General features: G+C 41.2%; 1 protein-coding gene and 1 long non-coding RNA gene across 10 annotated transcripts in view; both read left to right on the top strand.

Moving 5' to 3' along the window:
• Window positions 1–2,900: 2,900 nt before the first annotated feature.
• On the top strand, window positions 2,901–5,952 carry LOC138843389 (uncharacterized). Its single transcript, XR_011378055.1, has 2 exons — window positions 2,901–3,128; window positions 5,565–5,952. It is a non-coding gene; the product is annotated as an uncharacterized lncRNA (long non-coding RNA).
• A 915-nt stretch (window positions 5,953–6,867) lies between these two features.
• MTHFD2L (methylenetetrahydrofolate dehydrogenase (NADP+ dependent) 2 like) overlaps window positions 6,868–24,841 on the top strand; it is a 151,372-nt gene continuing 133,398 nt past the window's right edge. For 4 of the 9 annotated variants that reach the window (XR_011378393.1, XM_051819692.2, XM_051819693.2 and 1 more), the window contains exons 1-3: window positions 8,924–12,394; window positions 21,608–21,792; window positions 22,413–22,535. Coding sequence is in view for 8 of the 9 variants with exons in the window: in XM_051819692.2 (XP_051675652.2) it covers window positions 12,090–12,394; window positions 21,608–21,792; window positions 22,413–22,535 (613 nt within the window). In the remaining variant the exon portion in view is untranslated. Of the gene's footprint in view, window positions 7,144–8,827; window positions 15,050–21,607; window positions 21,793–22,412; window positions 22,536–24,841 lie in introns of those variants that run through there. The other 5 variants (XM_051819695.2, XM_008267752.4, XM_051819689.2 and 2 more) reach the window with 5 other exon arrangements.

Here is a 24,841-nt window from a genome sequence, read left to right as displayed (position 1 = left end):
GTAACTCTGCCTTTCAAACAGATAAATCTTCAAAGAAATAAGGAAGGAAGGAAGGAAGGAAGGAAGGAAGGAAGGAAGGAAGGAAGGAAAGAAAGAAAGAAAGAAAGAAAGAAAGAAAGAAAGAAAGAAAGAAAGAAAGAAAGAGAGAGAGAAAAGGTAACAAAATTCCCTAGACTAAGAGCACCAGAGACTGAAGCTTTGGACACTATACTTAGTGCAAGAAATTAAATTTCTCAGTCTTCAAGTTTTCATTTATAGATATTATCATGTACCTTACCAAAAATAAACAAAAGTATCTGACATGGGAACATGAGTAAGGCAAAACTAGAATTTGTATATTTCATCCTGATGTGCAAACAGACATATTCATAAGTAAAGATACATGATTGTTCTAGATTATTTATAAGTCTATACACTTGAATGGAAAACTTTCAAAATATGAAATATGATTTAGCAAACTTAAAAAATATGTTCAAGGGCTGGCGCTGTGGCGTAGCAGGTAAAGCTGCTGCCTGCAGTGCCAGCACTCCATATGGATACCGGTTGAAGTCCAGGCTGCTGCACTTCTGATCCATACTGATTAGAATCTTCAACACATGATTGAATCAAAGTGTTGATAGCAGTCCTTCTTAACCTTCTTCTCAAAAAATCTCCAAAACATTTCACCATTGAGTAAATCATTTATTGGATGCATTTTATAGCTTTTATGAAATTAAGCTAATTACTTGCTATTGATAATTTCTTGAGTTTCTTTTGAAATCATAAATTAATATTGGGTTATAATATATTTAAATCCTGGAATTTCACTCTAGATCAAATGATGAGATGGTCACATTCATACTTAATGAATGTCCTAGGAATCTTCAAGATTTGGTTGAAAACTTCATAATTAATTTAAATGAGAACAGAAACACAGAACAACATTTCTTTTTTCTCTTCCTTTGGAGGAAATTCTTTATCTCCAACATAGTGTTGCCAGAAATTCAAGTCCAAGCATAGTCAGCAAATTGTTGGGTAGTAATGGGATAGTGAAGAAAGACCCTTAGACAGGGATTGAGGTACAAGTGTATACCTGGGAAGTGAACAGGAATAATACTGAGATGGGAACACTACAAACAAAGGGTGAACTATTAAATAGCCAGCTACCCTGCCACCATGGCCTGGGATACTTCAGCAGGTTCTGTTGGATGAAGTGCTGGATGATGCCCTTCATGGTCCCCAGAGACGGCAAGCCTTTTTTAAGGAATCCTGTCAAATAACAGGCCAGAAAAATAAACATAAGTCTACCCTTTAACACCTCACAGAAAAGCATCAGCACACAAGGGACAGAGATCTTAACAATGAATTGATGCAGTCTACCATGGTCAGTGCTCTAGGGAAGAGGGATGAACAAACCAGTTCATCCAGTCTCTGTATAAATTACAATAGAATTCACTTAGTATGAAACTGTACTGATCTGGAGTTTTTGAAAAACAAGTGAAATTACTGCAGATTTTCAGAGCTCACTTTCTATTTAGTGAATAATAAGCAAGTTTACAAGAGAGAGCTAATCACCAAAGTTTTGTTTTGTGTTAGTCACAAACCCTATTTCAAGATATTCTCTATATTTCTAGAGAACTAGAATAAAAACAGGATTAATATTTTGAACATTGGCTTATTTGACTAAGTTTAGCTTCCCTATATATTTTGTGTGTGTGTGGTCTGATTTTATGAGTACTCCAAAGAGTTCCTACAAAATTGGATTTAAAATTATTTATTTTGGTGCAAAATTTTTAAAATTAATACATAATTTTCTCATAATACACATGTTCCATGAACTTTCTGAAGATGATTCTCAGTTCAACACTTTTCACCATGAATTTTTAAAAGCGAGCTCAAGAGAACAAGCCCTTATGTGACCTCCTAAGAAGTTTTATTTCTGTATTGCCCTTAGCAATGGTCCTCCTCTTTTGTGCGATGCTAAAGGGATGCTGCTTAGTAGTTAAAATGCTTGTGCAGACAAGCTCAGTTCCCAGGTCAGACCCTTGTTAGCTAGATGAGCAGCAGCAATTATAAGCAATTGCTTATAATTTAGGTTTCCTCATTTCTTCCTTATGAAACCCCTATCAAACAGTTCTTCCCTGAATTGACCATGTGCTGTTCCCTCTAACTGGGGCATCTCTCATCTCCCCAACTTTTAGTCTGTTCACTTGATTAATTTTTACTTATAATCCCTTTATTTAAGAAACATTCCCTGACCCTGCGAGTACTAATTAGTTAATAAAGTATTCTGATAACCATCATTTCATTTTTAATAGGATTTATTAGTGAAAGGAAATGAGCAAAGAAAAAATTAAGTGACTTGCTCAAGGTTATAAAACCTGTCAATAGCAGAGCCTGGGACCCATGCCAGGATTGTTATCTGTATTTTCTTCCTTTATTTCCACTTCAGTTAGCAGTAGCCAGCCCCACCCTGGTTGCACCCAGCCTCTGTGGAATGCCAAGACACGAAATCTCAAGAAAGAGCCCCTCTGTGTGTTTCTGGGTGGAGTGCATTTCTTCCCCAGGACACATTAATCAGGTCACAGACTTCCTGACTGCTGCTCCCTGCCAGGCTGCTTTCTCTGAATCATCAGGGATATGCTCTTTCTTCGTCCTGCCAAAGCTAACACATAACCACTCTAATTCAGTTAGCTCCCCCTGGAGTTCACATGGGGAGCCCACTGTTCCTCTCTTTATCACTTTGCTTTATACCCAATTCACCCACCTGCCTAAGCCAAGGACCTAGATTTCATCATGGACTGACTAAGCCTTTCCCTCTCCTCTGCATTCATGGGCCTTGTCAGACACTTTTTCTTTCTTCCTTTTTTTTTCTCCCAAGATTTATTTATTTGAAGAGCAGAGTTACAGAGAGAGAGAGAGAGAGAGAGAGAGAGAGAGAGAGAGAGATCTTCCATCTGTTCACTCCCCAAATGGCTACAACAGTTAGGGCTGAGACAGACAGAAACCAAAAGCCAGGAGTTCCTCCAGGTCTCCCATATGGGTAGCAGGGGCCCAAGGACCTGGAACATCCTTCACTGCTTTCCCAGGTACATCAACAGGGAGCTGGATAAGAAGTAGAGCCTTCTATACCACAATGCCAACCCCAGGTACTATTTCTATATCTATTTGAACAAACTATTTTTTCTTGTTTAATCTTTTTCCACGGTGAATTACACTGGATGATTATGGAATACTGAACCAGATTTACATTCCCCCAAATAATGTATTTGGTCATGATATATTATACTTTTAATATTTGCAACATTTAGTTTGCTTTTTTGATGATTTTTGTGACTTATGTTGTTGAGGGATATTGGTCTGTGGTTTTCTTCTTAGAAATGATTGTGTTGTGTATAGAGAGAGATTTTCTGTCCATGGGTTCACTTCTTAAATGCCTGCAGCATCCCATACTGGGGTGCCTAGGTTTTAGTCTTGGTTCTGCTCTCCATTCTTGCTTCCTGCCAAAGTGCACCCAAGAAGGCAGCAGGTTGTGGCTCATGTACTTGGGTCCCTGCCACTCAATGCAGATTGAGTTCTCCACTCCTGGCTTCAGTTTGGCCAAATCCCAGTCGATGCAGGCATTTATTGAATGAACCAGAAGATGGGAGCTTTGTTTACCTGTCCGTCTGTCTCTCTTGCTCTCTTACTTTGTCTTTCCAATAAATAAGTAAAAAATTAACAAAACATTTGCCACTAACTTTGGCTTTCTAAAAAATTTTAGCTGTGAAAAATAACATAATTAATAATATCCATCACAATCATTTTAAATGTCTGGTCATGTTCCATAGTGTTATGTATACTCACTTTGCTTTGCAATCAGACTCCAGAACTCTTTTCATCCCACAAAACAGAAACTCTGCACCCATTAAACAACAGCCCTCCATTCCCTACTCTAGCAAGCCCCTGGAAACCACTATTTTACTTTCAATCTATATGGATTTGTTTACTATAAGTACCCCATCAAAGTGGAATCACAGCATTTGTTTTTGTGATAGCTGACTTACGTCATTTAGCATAATGTCCTCAAATTTCATTCATGTTGTGCCAGAATTCCTTTCCATTCCAGGGTTAAAGAAAATTCCATTGCAAGTAGCCTTTGACTATAGTGTAAATTAAAAATACACTATCTCAAAAATGAAAGACGGAAAGAAAGAAGGAAAAATGGAGGAAGGGAAGGAAAGAAAGAGGAAGGGAAGTATAATTATATTCTTAGAATTTTATCTATGAACTACATTGAATATATTCTCTTTGTGTTAATATCACATTAACATGAGAACTAATAAGAATGGTATTGTAGTGATTATCATACATTTGCTGTGATCCTGAAAGTCTAATGTACCGATAAATTCATTAAAAATAATAAAGTCAATATCTAGGTCACAAGCAAAATGATTCCATTGCAAGTACATACCATATTTTGTTCACCTACTCATCAGTTAATAGACACTGGTGTTGCTACCATCTTTTGGCTATTGTGAATAATGCTGTTACTAACATGGATATACACACGCCTCTTTGAGATCTTTCTTTCATTTCCTTTGGGTACATACCTACAAGTGGAATTGCTGGATCATATAATGGATATGTTTTAAAATTTTTGTGTAACTACTAATGCTGTTTTCAATAGCAACTGCAACATTTTATATTACCACTAACAGAACCCTAAAAAGGCTCCAATATCTTCATATCTTCCCAACATGGATAATTTTTTAATAGTAGACATTCTACTGGATGTGAAGTAGTATCACGTTGTGATCTAGATTTGTGTTTTCAAAATGATTAATCATGTTGAGCGCCTTTTTACATGGCCATTTATATATCTTTTTGGAGAAATGTCAAAGGGATTGAGACACACACACACAGAGAAGACTTTTCCATATGCTGGTTCACTCACCAATTGCTCACAACAGCTGGTGCTGGGCCTGTACAAAGCCAAAAGCCTGGAACTCAACCTGAGTCTCCCATGTGGGTGGCAGGGACTCAGTTACTTAAACTTTCACCACTGCCTCCCAGGAGGCAGAGCTGGGACATGAGACCAGGCACTATGAAATGGAATGTGGGCAACCCAAGTGGCATCTTAATTATTGCACCAAATGCCCGTCTACATCAGAGACCTTTTTATGTCCACTTTATTAAATATTATCAAGAAAGGTTATTGAATTTTATCAAATACTCTTTATCTTATTTTCCTTATTTATGTGATTGACTTACTTCCTATACTAGCCTATCCTTAGGTTTTTGTTTATTTGCATTAACGTTTTCCCTTTAAATACCATCAAATTATATCAACAATGTTTTCTTTAATGTCCTCATAATTACATTTTTAAATGATACTGTTCAATAATTTCCTATTTTTATCTGCAAAAATCTTACTCCAACATCTCAAAGATTTTTAAAAATGGTCATTTTCAGGGTTTGTAAAATTTTGCTTTGGTAAGTTTTATAGTTCTATTTTGCCACTACCTTATTTTCCTTTTCTATGTTGATCTTTTACTTTTCTAAGTTAATTTTAACAATTTATATTAATATCTGTTTTTAAACAGGATATGGCTTTTCCCCCCTCATTGGCAGTTCCCTGGAGAAAACATCATTTGGAAGAGTTCATTGAAAAATTTCCTAGACAGACACATGCAACATTTACAATAAGAGGCAAGCTTAAAGCACCAGTGTGTCTGTCTTAAGCCAATAACATAATGATCTTAAAATGTCCTCTGCAATTTGACAACTCTGATCCACACTGTCAAGACAACCTCCTTCAGCTCTTTGGGCCACTGCTTCAGCTCAGACCATAGCTACTCATCTGGATTTGCTCTGGCTTCACTCCTGGGTCTCCGCATCCTTACTTGTTTATTCTTCAGCTGATTTTTTTCTTGATATATCAGCTCCTTATTTAGCTTCTCTCTCTCTTTTTAATAAAGATTTATTTGTGTATTTATTTGAAAAGCAAATAGGGGGTGGGGAGAGAGAAAAGAGAAAGAGAATACATACTGGGTCACTCCCCAATAGCCAAATCTGGGCACGACGAACGGACGGCCTGATAGTTCATTTTCTGAGGGAGCAGATGCTTTGCTTTCTCATACAACCGCACCGCCCCACGCAGGGCGCCTGCACTAAATCACGACCCTGACTCAGGAAACCACGGGGACGCCCACCTTTCCCTCCACAAGTAGAGATGATGAAGCAGAGCCGTAGAAACCCTAGCGTCCAGGCCTTCCTCAGTCGCGTCCCCTTCCTTCTCCACGCCTCCCATCTTTGCTTCTCTAGCTCCCAAGGCCGCACAAAAAGCGTGGGAAACAAAGAACCCATGGCATCGTCCCTGCTCGCAGTCAAGTGCAGCCACCGAGACCGCTGGGCAGAAACTCTGGTTCGGGGGAAGGTGTGGCGTGGTGTGTGAATTGTTTAGTTAAAACATCTTCCGCGCGCTTTCGCAATGGGACTACGGGCGGCAGAGTCCCCGGGCCACACAGACACTCTCCACAGCCGCGCGCCTTTCCCCGCAACTCCCGGCCCCGCCCCCTGACGGCCCGCCCTCGGGCCCGCGCGGAGCTCGGCTACTGGCCCCGCCCCTGACGGCCCGCCCTCGGGCCCGCGCGGAGCTCGGCTACTGGCCCCGCCCCTGACGGCCCGCCCTCGGGCCCGCGCGGAGCTCGGCTACTGGCCCCGCCCCCTGACGGCCCGCCCTCGGGCCCGCGCGGAGCTCGGCTACTGGCCCCGCCCCTGACGGCCCGCCCTCGGGCCCGCGCGGAGCTCGGCTACTGGCCCCGCCCCTGACGGCCCGCCCTCGGGCCCGCGCGGAGCTCGGCTACTGGCCCCGCCCCCTATGGCCCGGCATCCTCTCGGCCCCTCCCCGCCACGGTCCCCACCCCGCGTGGCGCCCGGCCGGCGGGCCCGCTTCCCCGACTCGCGCTCCCTTCCTGCCGCGCGGTGGCGGAGTCGAGCCTGCTGTGAGGACTTGAGCGAGCGGCCGGAGGAGGAGCCCGGGGGCTAGGGCTGGCGGTCCGCTGCCATGGCGCTGCCGGCCCGCGGCCTCTCGCTGCTCGGCGGCCGCCTGGGCCGCGTGCCGGCGGGGGCCCGGGGACAGGCCGGGCCCGCGTCCCGGGGCTTTCGGAGCAGCGGCGTGAGGTAGGAACGCCGGGGTGGCTGGGCCGCGGGCTCGTGGGCAGCGGCGCGGCCGGGCTGGGCGAGGCCTGCCCACCTTGGCCGTGAACGTGGGCCCGAGGGTCGCATCCGCCTCATCCCGGAGCGCATCGACGTGCGCGGCTCGCGGCTCCCGCGCCGGAAGGGTCCGCCTCTGCCGCGGGTGCAGCTGAGTGATTTAGGAAGACACTTGAGGCGCTGGGAAACACGTGGTGTGCTTGGTCAAACCCTTGGTTTTGTTTTGAATATTGGCGTTTCGATGAGTAGGTGTTGTCCGCATGGCTTGCTAGTGGCTGAGTTTCTGAATTCTTTTGTTAATGGTGCTGCCAAGGTCCAGCTCTTAAAACTCCAGGCGGTTTCACAAAATTAAGATATTCGCCCCGATTCCTCAGTCTTTTTTCTGTAACCTCCCTAAAGCGATGGGCCTAAGAGTCACTGTCTCTTTGGGCTCCGTTGCTGGCAAGCGCTTTGCAAATACGGGAGGTACAGCTGCAACCCATCTGCACTGTGTTGCCCGGGAACGCTTCATCCTTCCGACGTGTACTTTGTCTCCGTTGTAAAACCCAACCCGAGAAGATAAAAATATGTTGGCTTGCCCCAGACCCAATGAGTTTAGAAGTACGTGTTTTCAAACGTTAAGGGCTGCAGGTAGTGGACTTTCAGTGCTTGTTCTGCGTAGTCAGACTCCTTTTACTTGTTTGTTTGTGCCCCGGGTGCCTACACAGTACCTGGAAGAAAGGAATCAGTAACAAGTAAACGCAGATGCTGCTTAATTCTCCCAGTCAGCTCCCCATTGTGTACAGATGGATCTTCATCGTGGGTGACTGAATTTAAGCATTCCTTCCAGTGACTAGGGCTTCACCAGGATATGTGAAAAGTCACAGTGCTTCAGAGTTAGGGTTGAGTAAGCTGTAGTGGTGTCTGTAAGAATTTTCCACTTGGTTTGAAACTACTTAGGAAAAGCAAATTCCACAGAAATCTATTTGTATTGCAGAATTGAGGGGGTGGTCTACTGTTGTAAATCTCAATTGTTATTTGAGGTCATTATTTTTTGATTCATTTGTTTTAGGGCTTCTTTCCTGAACAAGGATAACCTTTTTCCAAATTGTACAAGTTGATTAATTGCCCTTCATCATTCTGATGTAAACAGCTCCATCTCTCCATCCTCTTCATGATCTGCATATATTGACTAAGAATCACAAGCAATAGTTAGAAAATAAATATTTGGCTGTAGCCACATGCTTTATATACAGAAACACAAACACACATGCCCACTCATGGAGAATTCAGATATTTTCAATTATATTTAATGGCCTCTCTATAATTTCAAATAGTTGAGTGCCATAGCTTTGGAAAGTTATTTTTCATAGGGTGATAAGAAGTATTATTTGGAAAGTTATTTTTCATAGGATGATAAAAAGTATTACTTTCAGTCTGACTGCTCTCAGCCTTATTTGATGCACATTATAACCACAGAAGTAATTTTTATAGTTTTTTTTTTTAATCAAGCTAGGAAAGGTGGTGTTCTTGACATTCTCTTGGCATTAAATGCCATGTTGGAAGGCAAAGCTGCTGTAACACTGAGAAACAGCTGTGGACTGGTGGGTCTGTGATGGGGAGGAATTCCGACAGTGTGTTGATGCTTATTGGTGTCTCTTTTCTCTTCTAGGACCAGCAGAGAGAAGAGATTCCATCTTCCAGAGGTCTCCACTGTCTGCCTCCCCACTTGTCCCCATCCTCAGCCAGCTTTTTTTTTTTTTTTTTAATATGTGGGGACACACTAGTTGTCTAGTTCTTCATAGTGAATGTGGTTTAAATCTGGTGTCGTTCCTGTTGACATAAGATTTGAACTTTGTGTTATTCTTACTGAAAATTGTTTCTGAGTTTGATAAACTTTTCCCAAGTGATATTGACTATTTTAAATTTCCAGTTTCCTTATCACATTTTTTAGTTGTCTGGAGCCTTAGATGAAAAAATACTTTTGATTATTGTTTCACGTCTTTTTTTCCTAACTAAGACACATAATAATGGAATATCTTAAATAGTTTTTTAGTGAAATTTTTTGAATCAGTAATGGAATTTGGAAGTTACGATTTTCCATTCTGTGTAAAGAGTTTACAAATCATGATGTCTTGGGTGTAAAAGTCACATGAGTTTTGGGCCTGGTGCTTTTCAGTGTATGGAGCCTGGCAGTAACATATTCCACCTATCCCATTTGTCAGGGGAGGTTACAGATCTTGTCCATTGATACCATGCTCAGTGTGGAATTGCAGCCATCCTGCAGCACTGGGACTTCCCCAAACCCTGCTTTAGATTATCCTACCTAATTACATATTTTTGGTAACTACATGGATATTACAAGCACTTTTTTCCATTTTTATCCTGGTGTAAAGTGAGACTTCAAATCATTAATTTAATAGATTCTCTTTTCCCCTCCTGCTATTATTATTTGAATTTGTAAAAATTTTTGTGTGCCAGCATGCAGCTTTTTATGGAAGTTTAACTTTTCTTTAGATTTTGCTGTTGAGGGTCTTATAATTTTGCAGTTTGACTTGTCCATAGCTTTATAATTTTAATGGCTAGGTTTTTTTTCCCCCAAATTACATTTTTGGAACTAGTAAAAGATACTTTGTCAGTCAGCTTTAAATATTCATGTCCTTTAGAATAGTTAAGTTTAATAATAAAGACACATATTGGTAATACTGTTCATTGCTCTTCAAACTGTCCTCTTTAGTACTTACTCAGTATTAGTATCTCTGTAGTAAAGACCTTTTTATCCTTTTATGAGTCTTGAAGGACCCAGATTCCAGTTAGGATCATTGCTAAAGCTAATTTCCTGTAAATTGATTACCTCCAAGATACAGATGTAAAGAGTAGCAGAGGCGCTTTCTTAAAATTACACATCACACTGTTCTGTTGGCTAATGTGATAATGCTTTCTTAATGCTATACTTTAATCAGAGTGATATATAATAGCTACCTGGCTGTGACTTTGATTGCTAAACAGTTATTGTGTTATTTTACTTTTAGAAACTAAATGTGTCGTCATTTGCTGTTTCCTATCTTAGTTTTATTGTCTGTGTCCAGCTGTTCAGAAATGTTATATTCTAATGTAATGTCTCCAAAATCAAGTTTTCTGATTAAAGTGGATCAGTAGATTCTAAGAAGAAACTAATATTAATCTCAGATCTTGTTAGTCATAGACTTAGTAATAATTTAGCAATTTATTTAATGACCCTAATTTTGCTCTTCAAATGCTTTGAAGTTGTAGTTTTTTCGTGCTAATACTCTGATGAGATGATGAAACAGTAGAAAATAACTCTAGAACATCAGATAATTTTTCATGGTCATGTACTGTGAAGATTTTAAACTAGTTTGCTTACAGATGATTGTGTTGTGGAAGGGAGTTTAAAGAGATTAAGAGTTTAGGTAAAATTTCAACTGTAATAGGGTAAGGTAAATTAAATGATTAGTAACAAATGATATTTGCTGTTAAGGAGTGCAATTTGGACCTAGGAAAACATATTATCTACAAGGTATAAACCTTTGTGGTTAGACTAGAATATAATTTAAATTTAGTAGTAGTGCCAAAGGAGAGCTCAGGGCTTAACCAGCTCCTGCAGTTAACATTTCAAAATATTTTCTGCGTTGCTATTACTAACATTTTAATGACGGTCATATTATGTTAAAACAACTGGATATGACTTACCTAATCATCTTGCTATTTTCCAATGTCTAGTTCTTAGAAAATCTGAAATAATCTCTCGAATTTAGATCATGTGCTTGTCAACATCATACTACGCAGGTTTGTTTCATTTAATGATCTGTACTCGAGTAGATTTCGGCAGTTACACCCATTAAAAAAAGGTATGCCTAGAACTCAAACGTTGTCTGAAGATTCACAATTCTAACGTGAAGACATATACATAGTTTAAAGTAGAATGCCCCCCTTCTTTTTTTATTCACCTTGCAACCACTGTCCTCTTGCTTTTAAGTAATCCAATTGTATTATTTAAAAATAAGTTCTTATTGAAATCTAAGGAGTCCTTTTATTAAACAGTAGGTTGATTTTTTTTTTTTTTTCAGATAATCCATTTTCTTTCTTCCTAGTTTGAGATTTCTTTATCTGAAAGGTGTGGTTAGAGAGGGGCAGAGAGAGAGAGATCTTGCATCAGCTGGTTCACTCCCCAAATGGCTACAGTGGCTGAAGTGAGTAGACCAGAACTCCATCTGGATCTCCCACATGGATAGCCGCAGTACAAGTAATTGGCCAACAAAGATAGAATGTTTATAATTGTCACAACTGAAAGATGTAGACAGTTACTATTTCCATTTAATTTTTTTTTATTTTTTTTTTATTTTTGACAGGCAGAGTGGACAGTGAGAGAGAGAGACAGAGAGAAAGGTCTTCCTTTGCCGTTGGTTCACCCTCCAATGGCCGCCACTGCAGCCGGCGCACCGCGCTGATCCGATGGCAGGAGCCAGGATCCAGGTGCTTTTCCTGGTCTCCCATGGGGTGCAGGGCCCAAGCACCTGGGCCATCCTCCACTGCACTCCCTGGCCATAGCAGAGAGCTGGCCTGGAAGAGGGGCAACCGGGACAGAATCCGGCGCCCTGACCGGGACTAGAACCTGGTGTGCCGGCGCCGCAAGGTGGAGGATTAGCCTATTGAGCCACGGCGCCGGCCCTATTTCCATTTAATAGACTGGAAAAATGAGACTTCAGCAACTTTTCCCAAGATAATACAGTAAATAAATTAGCAAAACAAGGTTTGAACTTGCATTCTCCTCAGTTCTCTGCTCTACCAATAATTTGTAATTGAACTATCTCACTGCTGCCTTTCCCTCATATGAAAATACTTATTAAATCTCATAGAACTTCTGTGAATCAAGAAAGCTAATCTTGCATATATGTCTCTGAAATTATTTTGTCATGGTCTCTCTTTTTTTTTTTTTTTTTTTTAATTTGACAGGCAGAGTTAGAGAGAAAGATAGAAAGGTCTTCCTTCCGTTGGTTCACCCCCCAAATGGCTGCTACAGCCGGCGCTGTGCTGATCCGAAGCCAGGAGCCAGGTGCCTCCCCCCGGTCTCCCATGCGGGTGCAGGGGCCCAAGCACTTGGGCCATCCTTCACTGCCTTCCTGGGCCACAGCAGAGAGCTGGACCAGAAGAGGAGCAACCGGGACCAGAACCCAGTGCCCATATGGGATGCCGGCGCCATAGGCGGAGGATTAACCAAGTGAGCCACGGCGCTGGCCCCTGTCATGGTCTCTTAATGCCAGATGTTCTTGACCTAGGATTTCATGAAGAGAATTCAGGAGATCCATAAACTTGAAGTCATTAACTTCTAATAAATTTATAATTTCCTAACATTATAAATAATATTGAAAATAAGACAGTAACATTATTACTTGTGATATGGCTAGTAAAAGCACAATTTTCTTTTCTTTTTAAATATTTATGTATTTATTTGAAAGAGTTACACAGAGAAACAGAAGCAGAGAGAGGTCTTTCATCCACTGATTCACTCCCCAGTTGGCTGGGGCAATCTGAAGCCAGAAGCCAGGAGCTTCCTCTAGGTCTTCCCATGCGGGTGCAGGAGGCCAACAACTTAGGCCATCTTCCACTGCTTTCCCAGGCTGTAGCAGAGAGCTGGATCAGAAGTGCAACAGTCGGTTCTTGAAACAGCACTGGCTTTTCCCACTATGCCACATTACCAGCCCTCACAAATATTTTGTCACAGATTTAATGCAGATACCTCAAATATATACACTCATCACTATTTTGTAACAGTTTTCCAGTAATATTTAGGGTTCAGTACTTCCGTGGTTTCAGATATTTCCTAGGGTGTTGGAAATATCTCCTGAGGGTAAAGTGGACTACTATATAGGTGTATTTGTTTACTCAACTCGGTAGTTATCAGCTGTTGTTTCTCTCTCTCTTTAAAGCTTTATTTATTTGAGAGGTAGAGTTACAGAGAGGGAGAGACAGAAAGGTCTTCCATCTGCTGGGTCACTTCCCAAATGGCTGCAACAGCCTTAGCTGGGCTGATCTGATGCCAGGAGCCAGGAGCTCTGTCCTGGTCTTCCAGGTGGTACAGGGGCCCAAGCACTTGGGCCTTCTTCCACTACTTTCCCTGGCCGTAGCAGAAAGCTGGGATCAGAAGAGGAGCAGCCAGGACTCAAACTGGCACCTATATGGGATGCTGGCACTGCAGATGGAACAACTCAGTGCTGGCCCCCATTGTTTCTCTTTTATACCTAATAGTGTCAGAAAGTTCCAGGGAGTTCTGTGGCCAGTCTTTCGTAACAAGTTTGAGTCCAGTTGTGTTCTGTGACAAATTTTGTTAATGAAGATTTTCTCAAGACAAATAAGTTCAACTTCTAGAGGCAAAAGTGAATGAATTTTAGGTTAGAATTAAATGTTTTCATCAAAAGTAACCATACAATGTGAAAAGTCATGCCACATTCCTGTGATATTTGTCTCCGAACTGACGACAAAGCAGCATTCGAAATGTGTAGAGGAGCGACGTCGGCAGGAGGGTAGGATAGGACTTTCCACCCCTCATCCCCTTGGAGGTTCATCAATATGAACAACTATCCATGCATGATAATACCTTTGTAAGAGCTAAGGGATGCAAGTGAGGAAATGAAGTGCTAGACTATTGCTCAGAAGTAAGAAAAGATGGAGAGGATGGGAAGGATGGTTTCACATTACATGTGTGACCTCTTCCCTGCTCCGGTAGCACAGCTCATAAGTATCTTCATGCTAGTGCTGTGGCATAGTAGGTTAACGCCGTGGCTTGAAGCGCCAGCATCCCATATGGGCGCCAGTTTGAGACCCAGCTGCTCCACTTCCGATCCAGCTCTGCTATGGCTTGGGAAAGCACAAGATGGCCCATGTGCTTGGGCCCCTGCACCCGCATGGAAGACCTGGAGGAGGCTCCTGGCTCCTGGATTCAGATCAGTGCAGTCCTGGCCGTTGTGGCCAATTGGGGAGTGAACTATCGGATGGGGGACCTCTCTGTCTCTCCTCTCTCTCTGTGTAACTCTGACTTTCAAATAAATAAATTTTTTAAAGTATCTTCACTTCAGACTCTAGTAGCAGGTGTGCTCCAGTGAACCTAGTGCTAGGCCAGCCCCTGCAGCTCTATGCTCTAGGTTGGTCTCTTCAGATTCACTCTTCAGTTCATTCTGTGTTCAAAGCTGGCCCACATGGTTCTAGACCCTATACTGTCTACCATCCCGAGGCATAATCCTGGCCCCAGAAACTGGCTGTCTCCTATAGTCCAAGAGTTCAGGCCATCGTCTAATATCAGTGGGGCCACTGCAGCCCCAAACTCCAAGCCAGTACCAGCAGAACCAGCCTTTAGGCCCACTTCAGTGCCAGGTATCATGGAACCAAGCATTAGTTGACTGGACCCATAGTTATACAAGCTCCAGTGGACTCTGGTGGCAGGCTTTATCCTTTTGACTCAGGTTCCAGACCAGCCTCTACTATCCTGGAACTGAAGCATGCCCCTATGGACCCAACTTCCAAGCTCACCCTGGAGCTAAAGAACTCACTAATGGAACTGGAAATATCCATAGACATTCTCAACAGCAGACACTTCAAGCAGAAGAAAGAAGGAATGAGCTCGAAGACTGGTCATTTGAATTTACTTAGAGGAATAAAAAGAAAAGGCAAAAGCATGTGGTACATAAAGAACATCATCAAGTGAACCAATATGAGTTTTCAGTATCAGAGCAGAGAGAAGGAGAAGAATGCTTACTTAACAGGACAGGTCACCAAGCACCTCTTGATACACTGCATCCTATATTGGAGTGCCTGATTTCAAGACCTGGCTCCAGTACCCATCTAACTTCTTGATAATACACGTGCTCTGAGGTAGTAGGTAATGACCCAATTCATTGTGTTGCTAGCTTGTATGGTAAACCAGCTTTGAGTTGATAATACACGTGCTCTGAGGTAGCAGGTATTGGCCCAATTCATTGTGTTGCTACCTTGTATGGGAGACCAGCTTTGAGTTCCTGCTCCTGACTTTTGCCTTTCCTGGCCCCAGCTGTTATGGTCATTTAGCAAGTTAACCAATAGATGAGAGACTTTGTTGTCTGATATGGCAAGTAGACATCCCAGGTGGCAGCCTAACTTTTGCCAAACTCCTACCTGTAGACTCGCCTTATATTTCACACAACAAACGTGAATCTTAAGGCTTTAAACCATAGAATTCCTAGAAGAAAGTGTAGGGGAACATATCCTTCACCTTGATCTAGGCAAAGATTTCTTGGGGATATGACCCCCAGAACATAGGAAACCAAAGGAAAAATAGACAAATGGGATTGCATCAAACTAAAAAACATGAACAGCCAAAGAAAACAGTTATCAGAGGTAAGAAACAACCTACAGAATGGAAGAAAATATTTTGAAGGTGCACATCTAGCAATATTCAGAATATAAAAGGAATTCAACTCAGTAGCAAAAAACAAAAGCAGTTTAAAAATCAGCAGTAGATGTGAACAGATATTTCTCAAAAGAAGATAGAAATGGATACCTGAAAAAATTTTCAACATCACTAATCATCAGGGGAATGCAAATCAAAACCTCAATGAGATATCACCTCACTCTAGTAAGATTGGCTGTTACAAAAAGAAGATATAGCAAGTGTTGGCAAGGATGTAGAGAAAAAGAAACCCTTGCACACTGTTGGTGGGGATGTAAATTAGTACAGCCTTTCTGGAAAACACTTGGAGATTCCTCACAAAACTTTAAGAGCTGCCAAATGATCCAGCAATTCCACTCCACTCCTGGGTATACATCCAAAGAAAATGAAATCCATCTGTTGAGATATTTGTATTCTCATATTTTTTGCAGTGCCATTCACAGTAATCAAGAATTAACATGTCTATCCGCCAATGAATGGATAAAGAAAATGGGTACATATACATGATAGAATATTACACAGTTCAAAAGGATTGAATCTTGTTATTTGCGGCAATGTAGATGAAACTAGAGATCATTATGTTAAGAGAAATAAGTCAAGCACAGAAAGACAGTACCACATGATCTTACTCAAATGTAGAGTCTTAAAAAATATAGGTGATCTTGTATAAGGTAAAAGCAATGGTGGTAACCAGAGGCTAGGAAGGTAAGAGGAGAGGAAGGAACAAGGAAAGGCTGATTGGTAAATACCAGGTTCTGGTTTGCTGGGAGTATCATTTTTTGTATTCTATTGCACAATAGGGTGACTATAGATAATGCACTATATTTTTCTCTCAAAAATATCTAGAAGATAGGCTTTGGGAAGTGTTCACTATGGAGACATTGAATGTTTGAAAGGATAAAAATACGTATCCTAATTGATATATAATGTACACATGTAATGAGATATCACATATTACCCCTTAAATATATATATGTTTTTGATGTGTTGAATATGTTAACTCACTTCATTTAATTATTTCACTATATATCCATATATATGTATCAGAGTGTCATATTTTATCCCATGAATACAGATAATTTTTATTCACCAATTACACCTTAATGAGCTGGGAGAAAAGTGAATACTGAACTCAAATATAAATCCTGAAAAGTGACTGCCAGATTATTACTAAATATTAACTTCCAAATAAATACCAAAATCAGACGTAGACAAGTGGTTAAAAGAGATAAATTGGCATAAGATACAAGGACTTCAAATGGCCAGTAGCCCTCTAAGAGGTCCAGACACTAATAATTAGGGAAACGTATATCAAAACCACAATGAAATGGCATTTAGCTAATTAATGAAAGTTTAAAAGTTTGACAGTATCAAAAAGTAGATCAGCATAGAGTCTAGTGAAAAATAGAGTCATTTCAATAAGAAGGTAAGATATTATGAAGGTAGGAAGAGGATGCTGTGAAACCTTATAGCCAAGACAGTTCCCCCAGGTTTTAGGGGTCAGGAAGCAGTTCCCAGAGTATTTTCCAAGCTGAAACTTGAGTAGTATGTGAGACAGACTTGGTAGGAAGTTGGGGAGGTGAGAAAGAGAAGGAAGTATTTCTGACAAAGATAATAGTATCTGTGAAGGCCCAGAAGTCAGAACATAGCAATGTTGATGAATGAAAATATTGCTGGTATGTATTGTGGGGTGTCGCTCCCCGTCTTTGTGGAGGAACGACACAGGACCCTGCGCTGTTCTTTCGTCTGCTCGGCCCTCCCCGGGTTTCCTGCTGGTTCTTCCCGGGTTGGCTACCGTCCCTTCCACCTCCGTGGAAGGGCAGTTCCCCCTGGCCACTTTCCCCACTTCCGCGGGGGAGCGGCACACCGCCGGCCGGCTCTCTCGGGGGCTGCACAGGTGTTCCTTCAGATAGATGTTCCCCTTAGATGTTCCTGGTGCATGTTGTCTCTCTCCTCCTTTATAGTCCTCTTCCACCAATCCCAACTCGGCTGCCCACACGCCGAGTACGCTGCTCTCCTCCAATCAGGAGCAGGATCAGCTCCTGGAGGTCATCACTCAAGTTGGCAAGAGGCAGCTGCGTAGAAGCTGTTTTCTCCTCTCCCAGCGCCATATTGTGGGAGAGCAGATGCATAGAATAAGTCTTAATTCCAGTAACTTAGTCTAGTCCGGGTTGCTCCCCACAGTGGGGCACGTGAGCAGAGTGTTCTTTAGCAATCTGGCTACGGAAGTTCATGTAGAGGCCTGCAAGCCACAGATGATTTTCATTTAAATTCACTTTTCCTAATTTCTCAAGTCATAATTTTGGAGTCATTGTTGACTTCACAGTAATTCAAATCCAATACCGGATGTCAATAAATCTCAAAAACACTACCCTCAAAACAGACTTTTGAAAAAAGATTTGTTTATTTAAAAGAGAGGAGAGGGAGGGAGGGGGAGAGAGCATGTCTTCTGTCCCCTGGTTCACTCCCCCAGATGGCTGCAATGACCAGTGCTAGGCCAGGCTGAAGCCAGGAGCCAGGTGCTTCATCTGGATTTCCCACATGTGTGGCAGGGCCTCAAACACTTGGGTCATCTGCTGTCATTCCCATGGCTTTAGCAGGCAGCTGGTTCAGAAATGGAAAAGCCAGAACACAAACCAGTGCCCATATGGGATGCTAGTGTCACAGGCAGTGGCTTTACCTGCTTTGCCTTGTGCCAGCCCCACAAGGCAGCATCATCCTAATTGACACCTCCACTGCCAGTGACTTGCCAAAGTTACCATTATCTCTTGCTTCGATACCATGCTAGCCTTTGAGCTGAAATCCCCTTGCCCCCCAGAACTCTACCCTCCATATTTTCACCAATTATTACTTTTAAAATGAAAGTCGGGTCATGCCATACTTGTCAGCACCTCCCAGAGGTTTCTTTTACTCATAGTAAAAGTTAGCATCCCTTTGAAGGCCTATAGGGCCTTATTTGGTCTGGTGACTACTTCTCTGGCTTCATATCTTGTCTTGGTCCCTTGTTCCTTCCAGCAATGTAGTCACTGGTCTCCTTGCCATCACTCAAATGTACCAGACTACTCCTGCCTAAAGGCCTTAGTCCTTGCTGTATACTTCTGTTGGCCTGGAACTTTTCTCTTAAAAAATTCACACTTACTTGCTCCTTTTACTTCTGCTCTGATGTCAACCGACTTAACGGAAAAATGACATGTTAACCAACCTATATAAAATAATTTTATACCTGAGATGTTTCCTTTCTCTTCAGTGTCATATATTAAATATTTACTTATAAAAGCAATTTGTTTGTGTTTTCAACTAATTGTAATTTTCATGAAAGTGGGCAATTTTTTTTTTTTTTCATAGAGGTAGAGTAGTGAGATTACAAAGAGGCACTGGGAAAGTTTTTGGGATGATGGGTATGTGTATTTTCTGGATTGTTGTGGTGGTTTCCCAAGCATATGTATCAAAAATTTCACATTGCATACTTTAGGTATGTGCAGTTTATTCTGTCATTTAAATTCCTGTTACAAAATAAAGCAGTGGAGCAAGATTGTCAAGATCCATTCTTGTGTTGAACCGAAGAAGTGGTTTTCAAATACGTGGCCTTGTATGAGAGCCTCCAGTGGAAAATTGTTAGGCAGGTTTCCAAGCTTCAGCCCCTAGAGAGCCTAAATCATGTGTATAGTTATGTACCTACACAGTATAGAATCTAGGAGTATAGCAAGTTCAGCAATCTTCCCAGGCAATTTTGATGTATGTACACATAAACCATACATCTGAATTGCATGAGCCTGGATGAGTGCCATTGTTCCCTGGTGCCAGGCTGAAATGAAATATTCTTGATTGGGTTCTACCTAAATGTACAGAAGCCTGTTGGAAAGGGCAGTTGAGTTACCTGGAAGGGACAGCAAGTTTGCATTTAGACTTGACTGATACATATAGTGCCTGCTCCAATTAGAAAATAAAAAGTTTACAGCTACTGGAAAGAATTAATGTGCTTTAAGGACTGCCTTTCCAGCCTTTTGTCTTCTGCTTTATCCTTGTGTTCTTCTTCACAATATTTATTGACCCACAATTGGTGTTCTGTGTAAACATGTGGTACATATCATGCTTTCACCAACCCCTTCAGTAGGGAAAGGACAGGGCAGCAGGAAGCAGCAGCCATCTTCTATTTTTATTAGGTACTTTAACAAAAAAATGCATTAAGAACAACATAATTCACTGCCTCTAAGTTTGACATCAGAGAGAGCAGAAAAGCCTTCCTATATAGTATATTTTTAGTAGCTTCCCAGGGTTAGATTGTGTCTTCTATCAAAGTATAGCACTTCTTACCTACTTAAGTTTGTATAAACTGCTAGGAATTATTCTGTATAAAAGAAATATTTTTTTAAAGATTTATTTATTTGAAAGGCAAAGTTACAGAGAAACAGAGGCAGAGAGAGAGAGGTCTTCCATCTGCTGTTTTGCTCCCCAAATGGCTGCAGTGGCCAGAGCTTTACCAATCCGAAGCTAGGAGCTGGGAGCTTCTTCCAGGTCTCCCACACAGGTGCAGGGGCCCACACACTTGGGCCATCTTCTAATACTTTGCCAGGCCATAGCAAAGAACTAGATTGGAAATGAAGCTGCCAGGCCTTGAACCTTCGTCCATGTGGGATCTGGCACTGCAGGCAGCAGCTTTACCACAGCGCTGGCCCCTAAACTTTTTAAAGTTAGATATGTTGCTGTAGTGTGGGGGAGCAACTGAATCATTTGTTTACTGAGCAATTCCCTGCCACAATCAATGACAAACATGGCAAGACTGGTAACTGTTGCCATGGAATTGATCTGGGGTTGTGAACTGAAACTTTTTCTTGACTTAAAGACTTAGTATAGGCCGGCGCCACGGCTCACTAGGCTAATCCTCCACCTGTGGCGCCGACACTCCAGGTTCTAGTCCCGGTTGGGGCGCCGGTTCTGTCTCGGTTGCTCTTCTTCCAGTCCAGTTCTCTGCTGTGGCCCCAGAAGGCAGTGGAGGATGGCCCAAGCGCTTGGGCCCTGCACCCGCATGGGAGACCTGGAGGAAGCGTCTGGCTCCTGGCTTCAGATCGGCACAGCACCGGCCATAGCGGCTATTTGGGGGGTGAACCAACGGAAGGAAGACCTTTCTCTCTGTCTCTTTCTCTCACTGTCTAACTCTGCCTGTCAAAAAAAAAAAATTTTTTTTAAAAAGAGTTAGTATGGAGTTTGTAACTTCAGAGTCTCATATAGGATATACTCACAAAGAGCAAACTGATTTACCCTTAGGGTTACAATTCTGTGAGGACCATATAAGAGTAGATACAACAAGGATTACAGCTTTTAAGATGAGTGCTAGCTTTGACTTGGCTACGTTGATCTCCCTCTTCAGAAAAACAGCAGTGCTTTTAATATGGCTAATATTGTAATATCGATTGTGAATAGTGTGATAATTTAAATAGATATGTATGTGTATATGAGTGCATATAGAGATGGTGATCAGTTGCTATAACAGAATACTAGAGTGAGTGGCTTATCAAACAGAAATTCTCTTCTCATAGTTCTGAATACTGGGAATTATAGGATCAAGGCAGGAGCAAATTCAGTGTGATTGAGGGCCTGCTTGGTTCACTGTTGATCATCTTCTGTGTCTTCATGTGGTAGAGGAGATACTCTCTGGAGTATCTCATATAAGAGCATTAATCCCACTTATGAAGGCTGCATCGCCTGACCTAATCACCTCCCAAAGGTGCCACCTTCTGATACCATAACACATGAATTTTGGAGAAAGGCGAGGCTGGAGTATTCTCTCTATAGTGAATAGATTGTAATATAGAGATAAACAAAGTTGAGATCCTTCAGAAAATTAGGAATACATTTATGAACCTGAAGGGAGAGTGTCAAATATAGTTGGAAAAATCAAATTTGGGATACTCAATTGAAGAATCATAGATGTTTTGTCTTGTGCCTTAATTTATGCAGGTGAATGTTTCTGATGCTCTCTTTAGTATTACCTTTGCTGTTTATTTTCCATAGACATGAAGCTGTTATTATCTCAGGAACTGAAATGGCAAAACAAATCCAGAAAGAAATACGGCAAGATGTGGAATCCTGGGTTGCCCTTGGAAACCGAAGACCTCACCTCAGTATAATTTTAGTGGGGAATAACCCAGCAAGCCATACGTATGTCAGAAATAAGATAAGAGCTGCTTCTGCTGTAGGTAGGTATTCATTTTCGTTGTAATTGTTACTAAATTTATGTTTCTACATAAAAATGTGATTATGGTAATTATGAAGTAATAATGATCAAATAAGTGCTATTCAAATTATATATTATTACTCATGAGGTATTATTCAATGAACAAAGATTGTTAATTTCTTAGTATTTTTCTACAAATTTCTTCTTGAATCAATTCAATATAATTTCCTATCCAGTGATAAGATGTGAGAAGAATATATTACATTGAAAGGGTCTATTTTTATTGCATCTATTTTAGTCAAATAATAAATCTGGCTGGTTTATTTGCTGAACTTGGCCTAATAGTGGTGGTAGTAGAGGTATCTTTGGGGTATTCAAATCTACGAACTGTAGCTTATCTCAAATTAGTTCAAATTGTCAAGTAGGGTGCTGGGCCAAAGAATGCACGTGAGGCACAAAAGACACCTGTGCTAGTGGAGAAATCCTTCCGATGGTACATGGGTCATCACCTTCGCAGAACGGTCTTTCTTTCCAGTGTGACCGAAGCATGGGCAACCAGTCTGACACTGTGTAAGACACCTGTAATGTAAAACCACATCTTGACTAGCCAGGTAACTTTTTCTCTGTTTATTTTTCTTCCAGGTATCTGTAGTGAGCTCATTCTAAAACCTAAGGATGTTTCTCAAGAAGAACTCTTGGATATAACTGATCAATTGAACATGGACCCAAGAGTCAGTGGTATATTAGTTCAGTTACCACTACCAGGTACTTGATGCTCTTCTGTATCTCTCTTTTGGTCAGGAAAAAGGGCATTTTAAACATGGTATCATGACACTGCCAGAAATATATAAAATATGTTCAGAAGGGGATTAGCATTATACTAATAGCGGGCTTAGTAGGTGTTGGTTTTTTAATGCTTTATATTGACAGTGATGAAAAACTGAAAAATCTTTAGTCCTCATCAATAAATACACCCCTTGCTTTGTACAGTAGTGCAGCATCATAAGATTGACTGTGCAAGCTAAATCCACAGAAAATCAACTTAATAATCAATGGAGAAATATTTTTTCTGTGACATTTAGCAGTTGTTGTGAAAGCATTAAAACTTTCCTACAGGCCGGCGCCATGGCTCACTTGGCTAATTCTCCACCTGCGGCGCTGGCACCCCAGGTTCTAGTCCTAGTTTGGGCGCTGGTTCTGTCATGGTTGCTCCTCTTCCAGTCCAACTCTCTGCTGTGGCCCGGGAGTGCAGTGGAGGATGGCCCAAGTCCTTGGGCCTTGCACACGCATGGGAGACCAGGAGGAAGCACCTGGCTCCTGGCTTCAGATCGGCGCAGTGCGCCAGCCACAGTGGGCATTTGGGGGGTGAACCAACAGAAAGGAAGACCTTTCTCTCTCTCTCTCGCTGTCTCTCACTGTCTAACTCTGCCTGTCCAAAAAACAAAACAAAACAAAACAAAAAAAAACCTTTCCTACAATATAGAACATACAATGTGGAACAAGCTTCTTTTCCATGCCTTGGAAGATTGAATTATCAGACTGTTTTCTGTCTCTGAATCAGTCTCCAGCATTTTGCTCTTTGTACTTTCAATGTCACAAACTATCTCTGAGAGTTCCTTTAATGTGAAATTTTATGCACATGTCACTTCCTCTGGGGCATTGTCTTCCTTTTCATCACCATTCCTTTCTTTGGTGATGTGGATCATTTTCTCTGCTTATCTTCTCTCTCCAGGGATGGAGTGTCAACATTCCTCAGTCAGTTCTTGTTGCACAACTCCATTTACATTCAACTCAAATCTGTTAAAATGACTTTATCTTATTTTATATGTTTATCAGGCTTTTTAAAAGCATGGTTCCTACCTTCACTTCATTTTGGCCTCATTTCCTCTGTATTTGTTTTGCTGTCATTGTTTTTGAATCTTCCCATATGCAGTTTACTGCCAGCATTGTCACATTTTGTTTCTTTAATATATTTTCATCTTTGTAGACTAATCCCCTCTGTTGAGTGTCTACTTGTGTAAAATGTCATGTGGGTTTATCTGCCTGGGAGATGTGGGTATAGCACACTAAGCTATCTGTGTGTGGACTGAATAACAAGCGTGCAGTGACCAATCATTGACAATATTTGAGAGAGGTAGTATGAGTGGTCACTGATCATCATGCTCCTCTGTTAGTTACATAGTGACTTGTGGACCAAGGAGCCAACAGTTCTTATTTAACTGCTCACTGTTAACACAGCATGGTAGCTGACATATGTACTGTGTGGTTGGAGGACTGGTGTTATTTGACTAAACTGTGATTTTGAAATTCATGCATATTTGACCTGTGCAAGGCTAGGACTGCCAATATAGTGTAGGTTATAGTAGTTTTATGCAATTTTGAGTTCTGTAAGGTGTGGTCAATGAAACTTATAGGACAAGCAGAAAATAAAGCTGTATAAGGCTATTATCAGGCTTCTTTATTTAATATTTAAATTTTTTATTTGATAATATGACTTAATGTCTTACTCTATGTTATTGCTTTTTTACCTTTCTATATTTGAAAAATTCATTTTCCTACAATGTAGCTGCACTAAAAGAACCCCAATAATTTGGAAAGGATCTTAGAAGTTATCAAGGTGTCACACCCCTCAGAAAAATGTTCTGACAAACAATACAATAGAATCATCATGTTAAAATCAGTAGTGATATATCACTTAGTTCTAAGACTAGAAAAATAATTCAACAAATGCAGCACTCTGATTTCATTTCACAGGAAAGTAAGGTCTAGAGAAGATCAAGAGCTTATGAACATCACGAATCTGTCCAAAAATTTAACAGTATTTGGCAACTGTTTGGCTCATGCAAAAATAATCTCTTTTTTTGATACTGTATTTTCCCAACAATCTTAGTTTTCTCTTTTGGAAATTTCTCCCATTTATATTTTTATGACATTCAAACTGTTATATAAAACATGTCACAATATTAATTCTTAAAATGTCCATACTATCCTAAGTGATCTAAGGATTCACTGTAATTCCACTCCCAATTCTAATGGTATTTTCCCAGAAATAGGAAAAACAATCCTAAAAT

This window comes from Oryctolagus cuniculus, chromosome 8, assembly GCF_964237555.1.
Source record: "Oryctolagus cuniculus chromosome 8, mOryCun1.1, whole genome shotgun sequence".
In the NCBI taxonomy this organism is placed as follows: Eukaryota; Metazoa; Chordata; class Mammalia; order Lagomorpha; family Leporidae; genus Oryctolagus; species Oryctolagus cuniculus.
Note: the sequence above shows the minus strand (reverse complement) of the source record. Positions and strands in the feature narration are given on the sequence as shown.